Source organism: Mus musculus, chromosome 7 (genome assembly GCF_000001635.26).
Source record: "Mus musculus strain C57BL/6J chromosome 7, GRCm38.p6 C57BL/6J".
NCBI lineage: Eukaryota > Metazoa > Chordata > Mammalia > Rodentia > Muridae > Mus > Mus musculus.
In genome coordinates, this window is record NC_000073.6 from 111,761,375 (window position 1) to 111,780,321 (window position 18,947).

Here is an 18,947-nt window from a genome sequence, read left to right on the forward strand (position 1 = left end):
GGCATTTCCTCAACTGAAGCTCCTTTTTCTGTGGTAACTCCAGCTGTGTCAAGTTGACACAAAACTAGCCAGTACAATCATACTCTGTGTATTTGTTACTTTCTCTGCTGTTATGACAAAATACCATGACCAAAGTCAAGTTTGAGGAGAAAGAGTTTGTCTGGGCTTCCATTCCAGGGAGCAGAGAATGAATCATGGTGAGAAGGCATGGCTTGGTAGCAGGGGCAAAAGCCAAGAGGTCACATCTCAACCGTACACAGGAAGCAAAGGGAAGAACAAGAAGCAGGGTGAGATTGTTAACCCACAAAGCCCACTCCCAAACAGCCAGGCTCCTAAGTTCCACTCTCAAACAGTACCACCAACTGGAGAGCAAGTGTTCAAAGACATGGGTCTATAGAGCATACTTCTCACTCAAACAAGCACAGTGTGTCTCAAACAACAGTCACCAAAAGTAGCAAGGCCTAACTGTCACCACTACCACCACACTGTGCATACTCGTAGATGTGCAAATCTAAGATCCTTACAAGCCTCACTGTGTACAGGCAGCCATGAAACACTCACTTCAGAGGAAAGCCAGACCAGGAGACGTGTCTCAGTTGGTAGAGTGCTTACCTAGCATGCACAAAGCCCCGAGTTTCATCCCAGCACTGCATAAACTGTTGTGGTGGCACAGTCCTGTGATCAGCACTTAGTAAGTGGAGGCAGGAGGATCAGGAGGTCACGTTCAGTCAAGGCCAGTCTGGAATACAAGAAAGAAAGAAAGAAAGAGAGAGAGAGAGAGAGAGAGAGAGAGAGAGAGAGAGAGAGAGAGAGAGAGAGAAAGAAAGAAAGAAAGAAAGAAAGAAAGAAAGAAAGAAAGAAAGAAAGAAAGAAAGAAAGAAAAGAAGGAAGGGAGGAAGGGGGAAGGGGGAAGGGGGAAGAGGGGAAGGGGGGAAGGGGGGAAGAGGGGAAGAGGGGAAGAGAGGAAGAGAGGAAGAGAGGAAGAGAGGAAGAGAGGGAAGAAGGAAGCAAGAAGAGGGAAGGGAGGGAAGAGGAAGGGAAGGGAGGGGAGGGGAGGGAAGGGAGAGGAGAGGAGAGGAGAGGAGAGGAGAGGAGAGGAGAGGAGAGGAGAGGAGAGGAGAGGAGAGGAGAGGAGAGGAGAGGAGAGGAGAGGAGAGGAGAGAAGGGAAAAGAAGAGAAAGAAAACAAAGTCCCTGCGGAGGAGAGTCCAAGGCCATTTTCCCCTACACTTGGACACAGCAGGCCTTCATCTCCCCTCTGAAGCTGAACTGTTGTTATTCCCCTGCCCTGTTGGCTCTTCTGGTCTCAGTGACAATCCATCCTGTGCTCCTATGAAGGCCTAAGCCTCTCTCGGTTGCATCTTCCTGGGTGACTGACTCTGCTGGGATCCAGCTCTGTCTTCTCCCCCTCTGTACTACTCGATTGCTTTGGTTTGAAGGTGACCAAGAGTGACAGCTTTATTAAAATGAAGACATCCAGAGTCCCTTGCAAGGCTGCAGGCTTCTCACCAGCTGATTTCTGGAGGGGCTCAGTGCAGGGAAGGGGGAAAGCCGCTTCTGAAGACATTCACGTGCAGAACGCCAGCTTCCCTTTGATTAAGCCATGGGAACAGCAGGATAAGCTGGAGGTGCTGGGAGAAAGACCCAGGGGCATGTGCTTCCTGTCCTTGGCCATCTGGTGGGCACAGCCTGAGACAGCCTCGCCTTGAGGAGGCAGCCTGCAGCCTAGCACGGTGAGAACTAATCTTCAGACTCTTTCCCTTCCAGACAGCTCTGGAGGCAGACATCTAGATGCAAATTCTGACACCACCTCACCCTGACAGCTTTTATAGGTGGGGCTGCTTATTTATTCATGTGTTCACTTAGCAAGCACCTCCTCAGTCCCTATCGCGTACCCACAGAATGGGAAACAATAGGACTGGCTCTAATGGAAAACAACAGGACCAGTTCTCCATCATCAGGGAAGCCCCCAGTCTTCTGGGGAAAGCAAGTATTTCACAGCTACCCTTCAACAGTGTCCATTTCTTTAAGGATTAAGCACTATGAAGTGGATTAAATGGTGTCAACCCGGCAGTTTGTGCCTGCTTGCTAGTTAGGATCCATGTCCTGGAAAGGCCTGTGTGCCATTTGAAAGTGGCCAAACTTCTAGGAGGTGTTATCTTGCATAAGAGAAGTTAGGTTATGAGAGTGTGCCCTTAAACAAAACATTGGGACCCCTGCCCTTCCTCTCCCTCTCTCACTTGCTGGCTACCTAGCAAAGGATGGCTTAGTTCTATTATGTGCTCCTGCTACTGAGTGCTGCCTCACAACAAGACAAAGCAGACAGACAGATGTCCATGCTCTGAAACAGCCAGAACTGTGAATCAAAATTAACCTTTTCTCATTATAAGTCTTAAGTATTTTGTCATAGTAACAGAGTGCTGACTGGCACATTGATACATGTAAACATATTCTCTTTTCTCTTCTTTCAGGTATAAACTCTCTACCTTCTGCCCTATTGCCATTATATGCCAGGCACTATCACATACTGCTAGAGCTGAATTCACATCTGGTCAACAGTTTGGCATCTTCAAGTCTGATGGGGATTCCAGGAGGGTAAAATCTAAGCTCAAAGGACCCCAGACAAGCTAGGGAGAAAGGACCCCATCCAAAGAAGAGTCTGAAAATTCTCTCCACTTTGTCTCTTAAGGGTATGTGGCTTAGCCTGAGAATATACCAGAAAGAACTGACCTTCCATAGCAGAAGTGTCACATAAGGCAGACAGAAGTACCTGGCTGTGCAGAGAACCATCTTGACCTGAATTCAAGATGGCTGGATTCTTATCCCAAGTCTCCAGGGCCAAGTGGAAGGCCCCAAACTATTACCAAATGGTGTTGTGTTCTGAACTCTCAGCCAATGTTCTGGAATGTTGTGGATCTCAGTGTTTCTTCAAGTGCTAGCCTGTTCTGCATCTCACCAAAGATCCTTCAGACCAGAACCTTCTTGACTGAACTAGGATAAGGACAGACAGAGGAAGGAGCCTCCTCCTTCCTTGCTAATGTGCAAGCAAAGTGGGAAGGGCTGGAGGATGGCTCAGATGCCACAGCTACACACCAAGGCCCACAGTCCAACGGTAACATGTTTCTGCTCCAATCTCCAAACCAGGTGGGCCTTGGTCTGGAAGAACTCAAAAGACCTAGTGCCTATTTTACTAGAATCAATAGAATCCAGAACTCACAATTGTCTAGTTTTAGGTAAATATATTTTTATCAGTCTGCTAAGTCAACTATCTTCTTTATTTAACAAAGAATCTGTCAATCAATAGTCAATATCAATCAATAAATAATCAGTTTCTGTCTAAGCAGTTTCACAATTCTCTCTGCTAAGAAAGCAAGCCCATCCCCCTGCACAGTGTCTCTAGGACTTTAAATGGGTAAGTGCTTTAAAGAAAAACACAAAGTGCATCTTCCCAGTATGAAGACTACATGCAGCTCTGGATTGTAAAGGATGTATATTAAAATTATATCCTACAACAAAATGCACATTTTGTAGAGGGAGAGGAAAGAAAAGATTAAATCGAATCTTCCTGACAATTGTCTTAAATCACACCTTCCTGGCTGCTGTGGAAATTATAAGCTACATCACTTTGAGTTAAATCAAACCCACCCTGGCAGGAAGATGGGCTGATGTCACTCAAAGACAGTTTGGAGGTCAAGATGAAAAAGAAGATGTGCAGCATCTACGTGCCCCCTACCAAGGCAGAGGGAAAGATGCCTCACCAGACAGGCAGCATAACTCTCCCACCAGCCAAGGTCTCAGCAGCCCAGAGCATAGCCAACATAGATCACCACCCGCCGCAATGCCAAGTGGCTTTTAACAGACAAAGGCATGTGCACACTTAATGGCAGCTTGCTGGCTGGCGGTGGTGGGTTGCACCCGATACCCCTGAGCACACTCCCTGCCTGTCTGCACCAACACAATGTCTCTGGTGTTATTTGGTTTTCCTTGAATGTTAACATGATCATCTCAGACTTGATGGACCTAGGATGACCCTAATGAATTGCACCAGAATGGAGCTGAAATCCCACATCCTAGGTGTTAAAGCCAGAAAACACATTCGTATTTCCTGTGCAAACCTCCAGGAAGAAAAACACAGTGAAAATGAAGGGAAGAAATGCTGCGGAGATGACTCTGTAAGTAAAGTATTTGCCGTACAAATATGAGGCCCTGAGCTCAGATGCTCAGCACCCAGGTACAAAGCCAGACATGGCAGCAAATGTCTGCAGATCAATGGAGATCACTGGCCAGCCATCCCAGGCAGATCTGTGAGCTCCATGTTTAATGAGAACCGGTCTGGGAACAGGTAAGATGGCGTGTGATTGAGCAAGACAATAGACACTGACCACTGCCCCCCCCCCCGCCATGCATGTGTATGCATATACACACAGAGTGAATATGTTCACCTCTCTCTCTCACTCACACACACACACACACACACACACACACACACACACACACACACACACAAGGAGGAGGGAGAAGAGAAATGTAGGAAGACGGAAGTCAGAACATACCTTCCCTGTGCTAACCCCTGGTGGGCAGGGCCAGGTGCTTTCCCGGCACCTCTTGGTCATCAGCCCTGCAATGGCAAGGGAATTACCTTTATTCATACAGTTGGGGAAACTAAGGCGTGATGAGTGAAGAGACTTACGAGGTCAACCGATCCATCAGAAGCGTGGTGGATTTTTCAGGTCCGCTTGTGCTGCTCTTTTCCACCGTGCTGAGGGACGGGGTCTCCTTCTTCGAGACAAGTGTTGGTTTGAGTTACTGACCTCCCTCCCTTCTCCATGCCTGGCCCACTCTACTCCTCTAACCTCCCCTTGTTCTTCACATCCCAATTTCCTGCTCTTTAAAGAAAAGGACCACGTTGGAAGACTGCTGTGCCACCCCCCACAGCTGGCCTTGCGCCAGGCCAGCAGCATCAGACTCGTGCTCAACAGGAAGCAGCCAGAGAACAACCCAGATTGATGCCTTCACAAACGTGCTCCTTCACTGAGCTCCTCCAGCTCGGCTAGGGCATTCCTTTCCCAGGGTCGCTGAAGCTGCCAGTCTGTCTTCATGCCTTACCCCTGTCCTACCATCATCCTACTGTAGCCATTCTGGCCACCCCACTGCTGTGCAAACATACCAAGCATATCCCTGCCACAGGGCCCTGGCATTGCTCCTGACTCCACTGGCCCTGTTCTGCCCTTGGATCTGGACGTGGCTAACATCTCACCTTCTCCAAGAGTGGACTTAGAGGAGAGCTATTGGCCACCATGACTAATGGCCATATCTTCATATTTGAGCCTTCCCTCTACTGGCACGTCCTCACCATTCCCCAGGTGCTTAATAAATGCTGCTGGATGAGAGAGACAAGAATCTGAGCCTGTTAGCTAAAGAAGGCTGGGCTACACATTGGGACCCTATTACTCTTACAGTCAAATATGGAAGAATGGGAACTTCGGTGTGTACCTGTGACTTCTCCCAGCTAACTGTGGCTGTTCGTGTGTTATAATTCTGAAACCTCAATAAAGATGGTGGCCTTGAGGCCAGTCTCCTGTGCCTTCTCTACATGGCATATGACTCTGAACATTCTAGTCCTCCATTAACTAGAAACTTCCTGGTAGGCCTTGCCATGTCTCCTAGCTCATTCGTAGCCATCAATACTTTCTAATGGCTTCTTTCCTGACTCCAATCCCTAAACCTTAAAGGACCTCCAAAATGAAGTCATTAGTTGAATGAGTTCAGCACACTGTTTAGACTTAGTCCTCTCTCAAGAAAGGAAAACTGAGCACCCCCAGAGCCTCCCTCACTCACAGAGGGCTGAGTCTGGAGGGCTCCTGGTTAGTTAAGAGGACTAGCTGTGCTCTGGAAAGGACGTCATTCAGTGTCCCGACTCAGCCTCAACAGTCACAAGGACTCCCTTCCTCTTCTGCCAAGTCTTGTGCAGCCCCTTAGCCCAGAGAAAGTCACAATCCTCTTATCTCTTAATCAGCACCCTTGGAGGAGATAGCAAGAGAGATGTTGACCCCTTGCAGGGAGGCTTAATGGAGTCAGGGGTTCTCATTTCACATAGCTAATTGTCCTTGGACAAGTTACATATAGCCATTGAGCCTTGACTTTCTCGTCTGTAAAATGGTGCAATGAACATACCCCCCCCACACACACACACACACAGGTTTCCTTAGAGATTCAAACAAGGTGAGTGACAGGCAGTATTTATTTGATGCATTATAGATGCTCAAAAGTCCCTCAAGTCCTTTCTCTCCCGTGATTCTACAGACCTGGTTTTATTGCCCTTCTCCACTGGATCCATTCCAATTTTTTAGTCTTTTCTACCAACTTTCCATTGTGTTTCTCCTTTAATCTGACTCCCAGAGTTCAATGAAGTGTCTGGCCCACTTGTACACTTGGAAGTTCTTACTCCTATGAATCCTCCTCCGTGTGTGTGTGTGTGTGTGTGTGTGTGTGTGTGTGTGTGTGTGTGTGTGTTCGCGTGCACATTCATGTACATTAGTGATCAACCTTGGGTGTCATTCCTCAGGTGCCACCCAGCCTTCTTTTTCTTCATGAAACAGGGTCCCTCACTGGCCTGGAACTCACCAAGCAGGCTACACTGACTGACCAGTGAGCTCCAGGGACTCAGCTGCCTCCGCCCAACACTAGGATAGCAGGCACACACCACACCTGGCTTTTCACATGGACTCTAGAGATTGAGATCCGGTGCTCATGCTTGCAAGGGGAGCACGTTGCTGACTAAGCTGTCCGCAGCCTTTCCACACCCTCTTTTAGAAACTAAAGAAAGTCAAACTGGAAGACCAGCTTATCATTATGATAATGACAATTATCATAATGGAACTCGGACACTGAAGACACCAGAATGTTGATAGACACTCCTCTGAGACGGAGGAGAAGCCGGCAAGTCTGAAGCAGCCAGCAGCCTACCCCTCCTCCCCTTCCTGGCTCTCTCTTCAGCAATCAGAGAAATGCAGCGGTTAGTTAGACAAAGCCTGTCCCCTCAGCCCAAATCCTTTGAGGTAGGAGCCACATAAACACCGAGCATCTGAACTGCAATAAAGAGACACCAGACAACTCGTCTACCTTGGAATGCCAACCACAGACCAGCTGAATGAATCTGTAACAGCAGATCAAAAAGGATCTTCGTGTGGATAACAGAAAATGTCACCAAGCAAACAGAGGATATCAGTTCAATAAAGAAATGGAGTCACATCTGCGGGTCCACAGTGAGGTTTTTGCTTGTGTTAACTCCCCAGCTCATAACCCGCAAGGTTATTAACACAGGCTCCTACTGTTTGGGGCAAATAAACAGCTACTGATGTTTTGTGCCCAAACCACTTTATTAGGGCTTTCCTTTACCACAATGGTCTCTCCCTTTCCAAATCCTGAGAGACGAAGCTAAAACAGCATACCAAGGCAAAAAAAAGTGGGGGGGGGGGGCTGTGTGGGAGAGAAGACAGGGCAGGGGCTTCTGAGACCCTCCATGTCTTCCTATAAATGTCAGAAAGATGGGCATTTACGAGTGGGGGCTTCAGGGGACATCAGAAAGACTGACTTTGCCCTGGTGTTGAGAACACTTCCCTGTGGCCATCCATCCACAAAACAGGAGTGTCGACACACAGGCAAACACACATCATAGGTGGCAGAAACTCACAGGTAAAACTTGGGTGGCTCTAGCTGTTGATGGGACATTGCTTTTCCTACAAGGACAAAATCCCTGGAGGTCCCACAGATGGGAGACGCTTCACTTACACTTGTAAAACCCCTCCCTCTACTGCACCCCACTCACCTCTGGATTTGACAAAAGTATAAACCAAGCCACTCTCTGTAAACTCTTGTTCCTCTCTTACTTGACCCAAGGCCTCTGAACTTACCCTCATGATCTCTGTTAACTCATCTTCCCCTGTCTTTGAACTGTTCCTCATATTCTGTAAAATCCACAAATCTTAGAGGAGCCACCATTCCTGGTTCTACCACTCATCATCTCTGTGACCTTGGACAAATTATCTCTATTAAGCCATTTTCAATTGCTATCACAGACTACCTGAAGCTAGATAATATATAAGAAAAAAATGTTGGTTCTGAAAACTCAAAGTCAGGTCTCATATGTTTAGCCTCTGGGGGCTTCCGATATCCATCTACCATACAAAACAGCCATAAACAACATGATGGGAGCACGTATAGGTTCAAGGGAGCAGACCTGTAGCGAGGCAGAGAGGAAGAGAGGATGGCTCATACTTGTAAGTATGTGTCTCTTGGGAACTAACCAGGTTCTGAATTACCTGACTCTCTTACAAAGGTGGTGGCTTCAATGAGTGAATCAGCTTCTACTAGAATCCACCTTGCTAATGGCTAACCCTTCCAACTAATCACTCTGACACGGAGATTCCAACTAACCACACAGGCACCAAGATTCCAGTGCACAAACATCTGGAAGACACTCTAATGGCTTCCCAAATCAGAGACTCTTTCTCACCTCTGAAATTACATCTCACCAGCTTGTTGAGATTAAAGGAACAAAAATCCCCTTCTCTAGAATTAATACCAATTTAATTAAAGACAGTAATGCCCCACATGGACAGTGCCTGCCCATGCTCGGACCCAGTATTCTCTTCCCAGGCAGTCTTCAATTTCATAGAAGCTTGTTGCCATTAAAATAAATCAAAGTCTCTCATTTGTCACTTCAAATCTCTCTTTAGGGCTGGAGAGATAGCTCAGTTAGCAAAAGCCTACTATGAAATCACAGGACCCGAGTTCAATCCCTAGAACTTTTGTAAAAGTGACAGACGCAGTGGTGCACACCTGTAATCTCTGTGCAGGGAGGCAGAGAAAGGCTCCCTGGAGCTCACTGGTCAGATGGACTAATTCATGAGTTCCAGGCCAGAGAGAGACATTGTCTCAAAACAGAAGATATGCAGAACCTGAGCAATGACATATGAGATTGTCCTCTGGCCTCCCCATGTGCGCTCGCACACACACATGCACACGTGCACACGTGCACACACACACCAGAGAGAGGGGGGGAGAGGGAGACGGAAAGGGAGAGAGAGGGAGAGAGAGAGGTGCATGCACACATGCACGCACACGTGCACGCACACGTGCACACACACACAAACACAGAGGTATGCACATGTATACATACACTCACATGCACAAAAATCTTTCTTTAGCTCTTTAGCTTTCTCACTGTGATTCATTGGCCCAAACAGTCTGTGTCCTGTTCTCCAAAACCCCCAGATATTATCGGCATGATGTGAATTGCCCCAATTTTCAAGCCCTGTTTTGGCCAAGGTCTCTGAAATACTTTTCCATGCCTCTGGAATCTCAATGGCTTTTAACTTGAACTCTCTTGAGGACAGAGATTTTTAGACAAGTGAGGTGTCAAAACCCAATCAAGCACTCATGATGCTTAAGGAGCAGCCCTCCACATGCTTTGTCTGAGCAGCCACTGGTAGAATGGGGGCATTCACGAAAGAGTTTGTATCAACCTCTCCCAGTATTGTTTTCCATTGTCGTTATGGTTCTCTGGACATTCTCTACCCCATGCTTTTGGGAGCTTTTGAAGGACAGTGGTAATAAAATGTGGTACAGTTAACTTTGCCTTCTAGACTCTGTGTCACTTCACTGTGTCACTTCACAGCAATGCTCTCAATATCTCACTGACATTAGGTCATCTCGTTTTTTTCACTTGCATCATTAAAGACAGCTTCATCGTCCAGAACCAAACTCACCAAACTGAAGCCAAGCATCGGGCAATGAAAGGAGCCATCTCCGAGCTGCACACACACTGCAGCGAGCCTGCTACCGCCATATCTTTAGCCATAACTGTGTCTCCAGAAAAGCCACAAAAACACATGTGGCCAGGACACCTTCCACCAAAAGTTCCAGTTGGCTGTACGCCGCAGAGTCCATAAAGAGTGCACAGTCCCACAGAGAAGGTTCCAGAACAGTTGCTGCTCACAGTCATTGCTACGACATACCTGACTTGGGAACAGTTGTGAGGCGATTTGCTATTAACAATAACTTAAGTAGCAAAGCTTAGGAATGATTAACTTTAACTCCACAAATTAGAGAGATTTCAAGGTTAACACACTCCCCGGCATACTAATGTGCTTCACTGAGTGGGAAAGAAAAGGGTGGGATGACCATGAAGGCACTGTCAGAACGTGCCTAATCCTGGCCCTGCCCTGGGGTAAGCACCGTGCATGTGAAGGCATGCATGCAAGGAGATAAGAATGTGGAGAATCCTTCTGTGCGGCCTGGCAGTGCAAGATGCAGTTGCATATGACCCAAAGGCAAAGTGAGGTCTGAGAAGACAACCATTGTATGTGCTTTGGAAGAGTCAAGTCCCTGCCAAATTGGAGATTAGCACAGAAAGAAGGCCTGCCACTCATGGAATATGACAGCCACCTGCAGCCCCAGTGTTCTGCTTCTGCTTCTATCTGTCAGTATCTCTGACGTGTATAGGCATTTAAGGCCAGCAAGATGGTTCAATGGATAAAGGCACTTGCTGAAAAACCTGACAAGCTGAGTTCAATCTCCAGGCTCCACACAGTGGGAGGAGAGAAGTAGTTCCAAGAAACTGTTCTCTGACCTCCATGTGCACACGGCAGCCTGTGCAAGCCCATAGATAGAGGCACCCATGGAAATCTGCCCTCTAGCTTCATGCGTATCCCATCTCTCCCCGCAGCCCACCTGCTGCTCTCTGGCGCCATTCATCCCCCATACTCAGTAAAGATATCTCCCCAAAGCATTCAAGTGATATCCCTTCTGTGTGCTTGTCCAGAGGAAAGCAGGTCTGTCCTCTGGGTAAAACCAAAGCAAAGAAAATGGGGCAAGAAACCCAGAGACCCTCAGGCCTCCAGCCACATAACAGCACCTCCAGCTTCCCAGACAAGTGAGGTCAGTGTCCTACGGAACAGCAAAGGAGGTGCTCCTAGAACCTGTGTGTGTGGCTTAGAATCTTACAAACATATCTAGAAAATCTAAGCTAACCTCTGTGGCTGGCGCTGACCTTCAAAGCCCTCACAAGCTGGACTGGGGCTGGCTTTTGATTCTAAATTCTCCTTAAGATTCACCACCAACTGCTTATCAAGGGCAAATAGCAATTTATGTCAAGTGAGCAAGAAAGAATGTGGAATTCATTTATTTTGCAGCCTATATACACTTCTGGCTAAAGAGGAAAGTCCTTGGTCACAGGGAGAAGCTGTGTGCTTTGGCAGGGTCCTTCTGTTCCATAAGATGTGCTCCAAGACTATTAACAAAGCAGTAGGACTCAACCCTGAGCCCTGCTGTTGACACTCTCAAGGCCCCGGTGCCTGTTATTAAAGCATTGCTGCTTAGACAACACCTTTCCCTCCTAATGAGGACATCATGCTCCCCTGGGAACAAACCCTTCCAGTTAAGGAGCAGAGGGGGACAGTTGGAAGCTACAGGGGGCAGACAAACATTCTCACATAGGGCATCTCCTGGTTCTCTGGAAGCCATGTCAACAATCTGATACTGGGGAACAGAGACACACAAATATGCACACCATTTGCCTGATTAAGCTTGAGAACACACAGCGCAATGACCAAACCTCCCACAGCTGCTATGGGGCTGAGTCTAGGAGGAAGATAGTGGATTTAGAAATGAGTCACATGGTGAAACTACATCAGCGTGGCATTCAGAAGGACAGATAGACAGTGTGAGACAGTCCACTCTCACTCTGGACTCGCTTATTCTCTCAAATACTTCAGGCTGCCGCCATCATCCTTCACAGAAACGCAGCTTTCCGACCTTTCCTTCTCTCCCACGTGGCTTCCAACCACCTCTTTAAGACGTGAAACTTCTTAAGAACTGAAGTAATTTACCAAACACTACATACACACTGGAAAGAGAACATGTTGTGGGAATGGTGGGAGGTGGGCAACTAGGGGTATTGGGGTATTGGTAGTGTTGGTGGTATTGGGGAGTTCTGGGGGGCATTGGTGGGTACTGGGGGTTATTGGAGGTTTGGGAATATTGGCATGTACTGTGAGTATTGGAGGTATTAGGGTACTGGGGAGTACTGAGAGTATTAAGGGTACCAGGGACTGGCAATAACACTTGACTTGCTCCTATTACTAAGGCCCCAAATTAGACCTTCTGGAAGTCTGGAACTCCTGGAGACACAGTTAGAAAGCCTCTAACCTATGTATGGTATCTATTTAACTATTTAAATCAAACATTAGAGGCTGGGTAAAATAAGGACCTGAGTTCACATTGCAGTATCACATAAAGGTTGGAGATGGTGGAGGGATAGATACATATATACATGTATGCATATCATATATACCATTTATCATATATTACCCCGATGCTGGAGGCTCACTGGCCATTCCATCTCAATAAAACAGCAAACTCTAGGATCAGTGAGAGACCCTGTCAGAACATGTAGTGAGCAATTTAGAAGACTCTATGTCACCCTCTGGCTTCAGCTCACATACACAGGTGAGCATGTCTGCACACACACATGCACAACACATACATCACTCTACAAATAAATATGTGTATAACATGTATAATATACCATGCTTATCTTTACTAATTCACTAATATATCTATAAATTATGTAAAATACACAAATCACTAACCCTGAGATGCTGAGAGAAAAATGATTCTCACAAGAAAAAAACACACCCAGGGAGGGTATTAAGTTCTACCATAAGCACAGCAACACAAATCAAAAGACTCGACTGTCTTGACAGTAATTCCATTTGCCCAGAAAATGCTGAATGATAACACCAAATGCCAGCCCTCCATGACCCCGACACAATACTGCATTGTCAGAGGCTGGGTGAAAAGGCTTTCCTTTTGAAAAATAATATTTCATAAAAAATGTTCAGACTCTTGAGTCACTAGCAATCTTACTTCTGCGACTACATTTTTGAGAATAATTCAAAGGGGGAAGTAGGTGAGGCAAAGACATTCATTTTTTTACCCCCTAGTGTATCCACTGCCCCAGCGTGTACCATTGGGGAAAGTCAAATGGAAAATAGTATGCTGGTGATGGAATACTATGCAGTCATTTAAAGTATTTGAGGAAATGTTCTTAATTTTCCTCCACTCAGTAAATCTGCATGCTTCCCATTTCCCCTAGGAAACATTCCCATGATGCTCTTGTCTCTGTGTGGGCTCCTCTCCTCTAGGATGCACCTCCCATTAATGGTGGAGTTGCAGGGTTTTTGTTTTTTGTTTTTTCCTATGTGCTGGCTCTGTTCCCAAGCATGGCTATACTACAGGGACTTGTTGCCGTAACTGCTTGATTTAATTACATGCTACGGAAACCCATATGAAAGCTGACTGCTAAAAGAGAAGAAAGTGGTGGTCTCTAGAAAAAAAAAATAATGTCAATGCTTTGGGAAGACTTGAGATAAGGCAGTCACTTCCATAGTTAAATTACAGGCCAGCACCATCATTCCAAAAGATCAGACAAGAATCATAAAAATTTCAGGCAACGACATTGAGATTGCTTGCAAGTATCTTTCAGTCCCCGGTGGATCTGACAGAAAATGGGAGAAATATGACTTTATTAACAGGATGAAATGATGCGGGGATGGGAGTGGTCTATGCACAAGAGACAGAGAAACACCTAGTGACAGACCCACCCTAAGGACAGCCTTTTGACTGACAACACCAACAGGTTACTAATGGCTGCACACTTGAGCCACAGTTAAAGCAGTTACTGCGCATGTAATGTTCTTCCCTCTCCCTCCGATGGCTGAGCTCAGTGACTCACTTGCAGTTCCAGCCACACTGACAGTAGGAATTCTATGGTCCTTAGAAAACAAGTGTGGGTCCGATCCGGAGTGTCTCGGTGCCTCATAGTCCCCAGGAACTCCACCCAGCTCCTGCAGCATCTAGAGGCACCTCAGATTGTCAAGAGATAAAGGTTGAAAATAAACTACATAGAAAGGCCAAAAGAAAAGAAAAGTTTCCTTTAAAAGGACTAAGGGGAGAAAGTGTAAATCTAATAGTGAAGTCTCCTCAGATGTAGAGTCAAGTGGGCAAAGCCAAATGGAAGGTTCATGTAAAACAGATCCTGGGAAGTTTCATGCATGCTTAAATTGTCCCTTCAACATCGGCACTTCCTTAACACATTCAAAAAGATTCAAAAAAAAAAAAAAAAAGGAGAAAGCCATTTTTGTTTGCACTTGACATACAAAACCAACATGACCAGAGCTGGGATGGCTCAGTTCTCAGAGTGCTTGCCTAGCATGGACAAGGCCTGGATTTGTCCCCAGCACCACATAAACTGGGCATGGTTGCACACACCTGTAATCCCAGCACTGGAGAGAGGGAGACAAGAAATTCAAGATCCTCTTTGCTAGGTAGTGCGTCTGAAGCTCCTGGACTATATGAGACACTGTCTCTGAAAGAAAAGGACAAAAGGGAAGAGAAGGAGAAAGAGGAATTTCTCTTTCCAAGGTTTCTCATGCGTTGACTTCCTCTAACTCCATTTGTCTATCTCAAACAAGGTGTAAGGTCCTAAGTTGGAGCTTGTACTAGGAACTACTTGGAGTTCCATCCAAGAGGATACTTATTTTAAAGTCTGAAGCTAACCACCCTGCCATTTAACATCTACTTGGTTTTAAAAGAAAAAAATAATAATGTTCAAAAAATACAATTTACATTCCCAAGAGACTCACGCGCACCATCTAATTAAATCATTCAATCAGAAAACAAATTAAAATGAAATATCACTGTGGTCCCTATGAGGAAAATCAACTTTCCAGTCATGGCGAGAACAGCCCTCTAGAGTACTGCTCCAAAGCCTCTTGTAATTGCAAGTCCTCAGAACATCCTGCCGAACACCCGGTGACATTTGCAACTTCCTGGACAGCTCTCCTTCCAAAGAGGAGAGGCGCTAAGCTTGTCCTTTGGAAACTGGCAAAGCTTACACTCATGACTAACTAGGGCGCTGGATATTAGTGCAGGGCAGTCACTCATCCATCCCGACTGTCTCTCTTCCACCTGCCAGAAACCGTCCATAGAGTCATCAAACATTCTCTAAGGGAATGTGACCTCTGCCTCCTCAGGAAACCAAACAAAAGCCAGATAGGCCCTAGTCTCTCAGTAGAAAGCATCTCCATGTGGGAACACTTCTGAGCCCACTAGCCCTCCAACATCCTCAGATGCCTTTCACTAGGATACTGCCAATGCTACAGCTGCCAACTAATATCAACACGGCACTCTTTCCCTGGGAGCCTCTGGTCCTCTTAGCAGACTGTATATCATACACTTTAAGAACACAGACTGACCCCCTCCTAGCCTACAGAACTAACAGCCAAAATAAACACTTAAAATAACCTGGATGTGGTGGCACCCATCTGTAATGCCAGAGGAGGTGAGAGGGTCTCAAGTTCAAAATCAACCCTACACAGCTACGGTAAGATCTTGTCTCACAGCAAGACAAACCAGAGACCCTGAAGCTCTCTGGGTTTAAATCTCTGTTCTACGGTGTAGCAGAGTGTGACCTTAGACCAGTGGGGTCAAGCAACCTCTCCAAATCTGTGTCCACGTCTGTAGGATGGAGTTAAAACCACCAACCTCACAAGGCACTAAAGATAAGTCAACTTACGCCAAGTTCTGAGAGTGGGGCACGGCACTTAACAGGCGCCACACAGTTCTTGGCTATTCTCCTTATCAGCCCTATCATCCTCAGTTGCACAATGTAATATGGATTATTCAAAAGGCTCTCCCGATGCAAGAGACTTAGACAGTAGATCTACAGAAACATCCCACATCCTCAAGGGCAGGGTCTGATCTCACAGACTTTACAAGTCTCTTACATTTAAGCCCTAAACCCAAGTGCAGGGGCTGTTCTGGAGCCCTGGAGGGCATTGTCTTCATCAGAACACTACTAAAGCACAAGCAACCAGCTAGCCTCTGCCATCTGTCTGCTTCATGCCTAGCCTTTCCCAAGTCACTGCCTCACCCTCTGCAGGTAGTGGCTTTGGCCCTGTCCTCATAATTCATTAATTTCCTACTGTCCAAAGTACAACTAGACTAACACAGTCTGAGGAGGGTCCTTCCTTCTTTCTTTCTTTTTTAGAACATCTCTCCTCCAGTTGATCAGGTCAGCATTCGGAAGTGCTAAGGTCTTCCTGGTAGAAAAATTACAAGTGTTCTCTTTTATCCCCAACTTCCACGATGGTTTTTGTGTGGAGCCTTGTAAGTCATGTGGCATGGCCCACATTGAACATGAGAGGGCCTGCTCAGTGCTGAGCTCCTGAGTTCATGAAATCCTCGAAATGACTCCTGAAGCAGTCCCTTGCTTGCTTCTTTCCTGACTAGATAGAAAAGAACGGGAGAATCCTTTTGAACACATAGACACAGTGGATACATGACAGAAGATCTCTTAAAATCTGTGTGTACATTGGAGATGTCTGAGCAAGGTGCAGCCTTGAGTCCATCTCCCAGATCACATCAAGGGTGCACTTCTCTTGCTGACTAACGTTGAGTCTGACCCCAGGGATAGAAACCCAGTAAGAATGGCAGCAACAGGCACTATGGCACAGTTTGGTCTGTCAGGCTCAATGCAGGGATGAGACAGAGGTGGGTCTGAAGTAAGAGCTTCCAAAGGTCCCTCTTCTAGGGGCCCTCAAAGTCAAGTGCTTGCTTTGTCTGTGTCACCTTTCTGCCCTCAGCGGAACCTCCCCAGGGAAGGAGTCGATCTGGCCATGTGGGAAGCACACCAATTCAGAGTAGTCCTGAGTAAACAGAGCAGGCAGCCTGTAGCTCAGATGGCCTGCCAGGTTTACAGGTAAACTCGCTGGGCCCTATAGGTCAGAAGCCTCCCTGTCTAAGAAAGCAGGGGACACCTGGGGTGGACAGGGAGAATCCAGATTGCTATCACCTGTGAGCACACCTTACTCTAGGAGCCCCGAGCTCCATCCCTTCCCTCTGATACTCACACTGCCCGGGTCACAGCAGGAGACTTCTCTATATCCTACTGTCTCTTTGGACCCAGTCTGGAGACACCCACCCACTGCAGCCTTGGATTTCAGACCCAGCTCCTGTGGGTTTGTCTGCTCTGCTGTGGCTGCTTCCTGCTTCCGCAACTGAGGTAACTGTCCTGGCAGATTGGCCTTGCTAGAACCCGGAAGGCTCTGAAGTAAAGCCGCAGCCCAGCGTGGGTTTTCTCCATCCGAAACAGAAGAAACACCACCACAGTGGACTAAGCTGCTTCTTGGGTTTGACACCTGCTCCTTAGGGGAGGATCCTGGATAGGCAGGTGTGCTCTAGGTGGGGACAGTTTTCTACTTAAGATGCCCCCTGCAGTCCCAGTCCTACTGAGACTGACTGAGGCTGGAGCCAATACTGGGCCGATGTAATTTTCTACTCCGCATTTGTCTTGAAGCTTGCTGCTCCTTAAAACCCACAGTTAGAGTCATACAAGGCATTTCTCTTGTCCCTTACAAGCCCGGCAAATAAGCTCTTTTGCCCTCACATTCTCTCTTGGAAGCACAAACATCCAGTCAGACACACTCCCGGACTAGTGTGAGATCCTGCGATCCTGGAAAGGAGCACCCTGGAATCATACGCACGTTTGGACACGTGCACATCGCGTCCCCATACTGACAGCAAGCTACACACACACACACACAGACACACACACACACACACACACACACACACACACACACACACACACACCACCTGTGCACACGCGTACACAGGGAAGACTCACAGGGCGGCAGACACAAAAGATCCAGGACACCAGTCCTTGCAATCCCTCCAACCACGTAGCTGCCAACCTATAGCCCTCCCTGCAATCGCTGGTCTCCTACGCATTGGCCCCAGCGCATCCCACAAGCAGAACACACTGGGCACTCCCGGGCCTCGCGCCTGGCTCAAGTTTCTCAGGACGCCTGTACCTTGGATATGCTGTTTGATGACATTCTCCAAGTGGTCCAGCCGCTCGATAATTTTCAGGGTGTCCCCTTTATCTTCCTCCAGCTTCTTGTCGGGCACTGGCTCCTGCCCCCGCACATACACGCTGGCGATGTAGTTGGTGACCCAGCCCACGTACAGCAGGCATATGATGTTGGTCATGCCGCTTAGGATCACGCAAGTGGACACCAAAGTTTTGGTCTTCCTGGTACACACCATTCTGGGGTCCTTCCTCCATATAGAGCACCCGGGGCCCCTCCTCGCTGTACACCCCAAACTCCCCCGCGCTCAACCCCCTTGGCACGTCTGGGGTCTCTGGGTGCGCCAGCACCTAAGTCTCTCCAAAGGCGGGTCTCCTGGCAGTGTGAGCTGCGGCGCACAACTTTGCAGCTCCGGCCGCTGGCCACCCTGAGAAAGAGCTCCACAAAGAAAACGAGGTGGGTCTAGATTTTTGTTTTGGGCTTTTCCCCCGCAAATTCAAAATCCCCGAGCTTTTCCCTAGGCGGTCACGGGTGGCCGGCAGTGGCGAGACGAGACCTGCAGGGCTGGGAAACTTTGTCACTGCCAGGGCCCAGCCGCGTTGCTTTCCATCTCCAGTGCTGGCTGCCTGGGAGATGCCACCAGCCCTCCGCTCGCCGCTCAGGAGAACCGCGGCTGTGGCTGCGACCAGAGGAGCGAAGCAGAGCGGCCCGGCCCCCTCCGAGCGACAAGCGCCGCCACCAATCGCGCTCTGGCTCTGGAAAAGGGTCGGGACTGGGCGGCTGCGGACCAACGAGGAGGGGCCAGGGGGCGGAGCCCCGCCCCGCGCCCCACCTGCTGGCAGCAGGCTCCGGTCCGGACACAGCTGAGTCTCCCGCGCCCTCGGGCCACCCTAGGGCCTGCAGATCAGGAACCTCCAGTCCCCGCCCAGGCCGGCAGATTCCACCTCTAGAGTAATTCCCCGCTCGCGCTCCCGCTAAGAAGCCCAAGCTTTGGGGACCAAGATGCTCCTAT

General features: G+C 47.9%; 1 protein-coding gene across 3 annotated transcripts in view; it reads right to left on the minus strand.

The window, feature by feature from the left end:
* The window catches only part of Galnt18 (polypeptide N-acetylgalactosaminyltransferase 18), a 308,412-nt gene extending 289,719 nt beyond the window's left edge, over nucleotides 1-18,693 (minus strand). For 2 of the 3 annotated variants that reach the window (NM_001360903.1, NM_173739.4), the window contains exon 1: nucleotides 17,939-18,603. In NM_001360903.1, coding sequence (NP_001347832.1) covers nucleotides 17,939-18,173 — 235 coding nt within the window. In that variant the 5' untranslated portion in view covers nucleotides 18,174-18,603. Of the gene's footprint in view, nucleotides 1-17,938 lie in introns of all 3 variants that reach the window. The other variant, XR_003946460.1, reaches the window with a different exon arrangement.
* Between the last annotated feature and the right edge of the window lie 254 nt (nucleotides 18,694-18,947).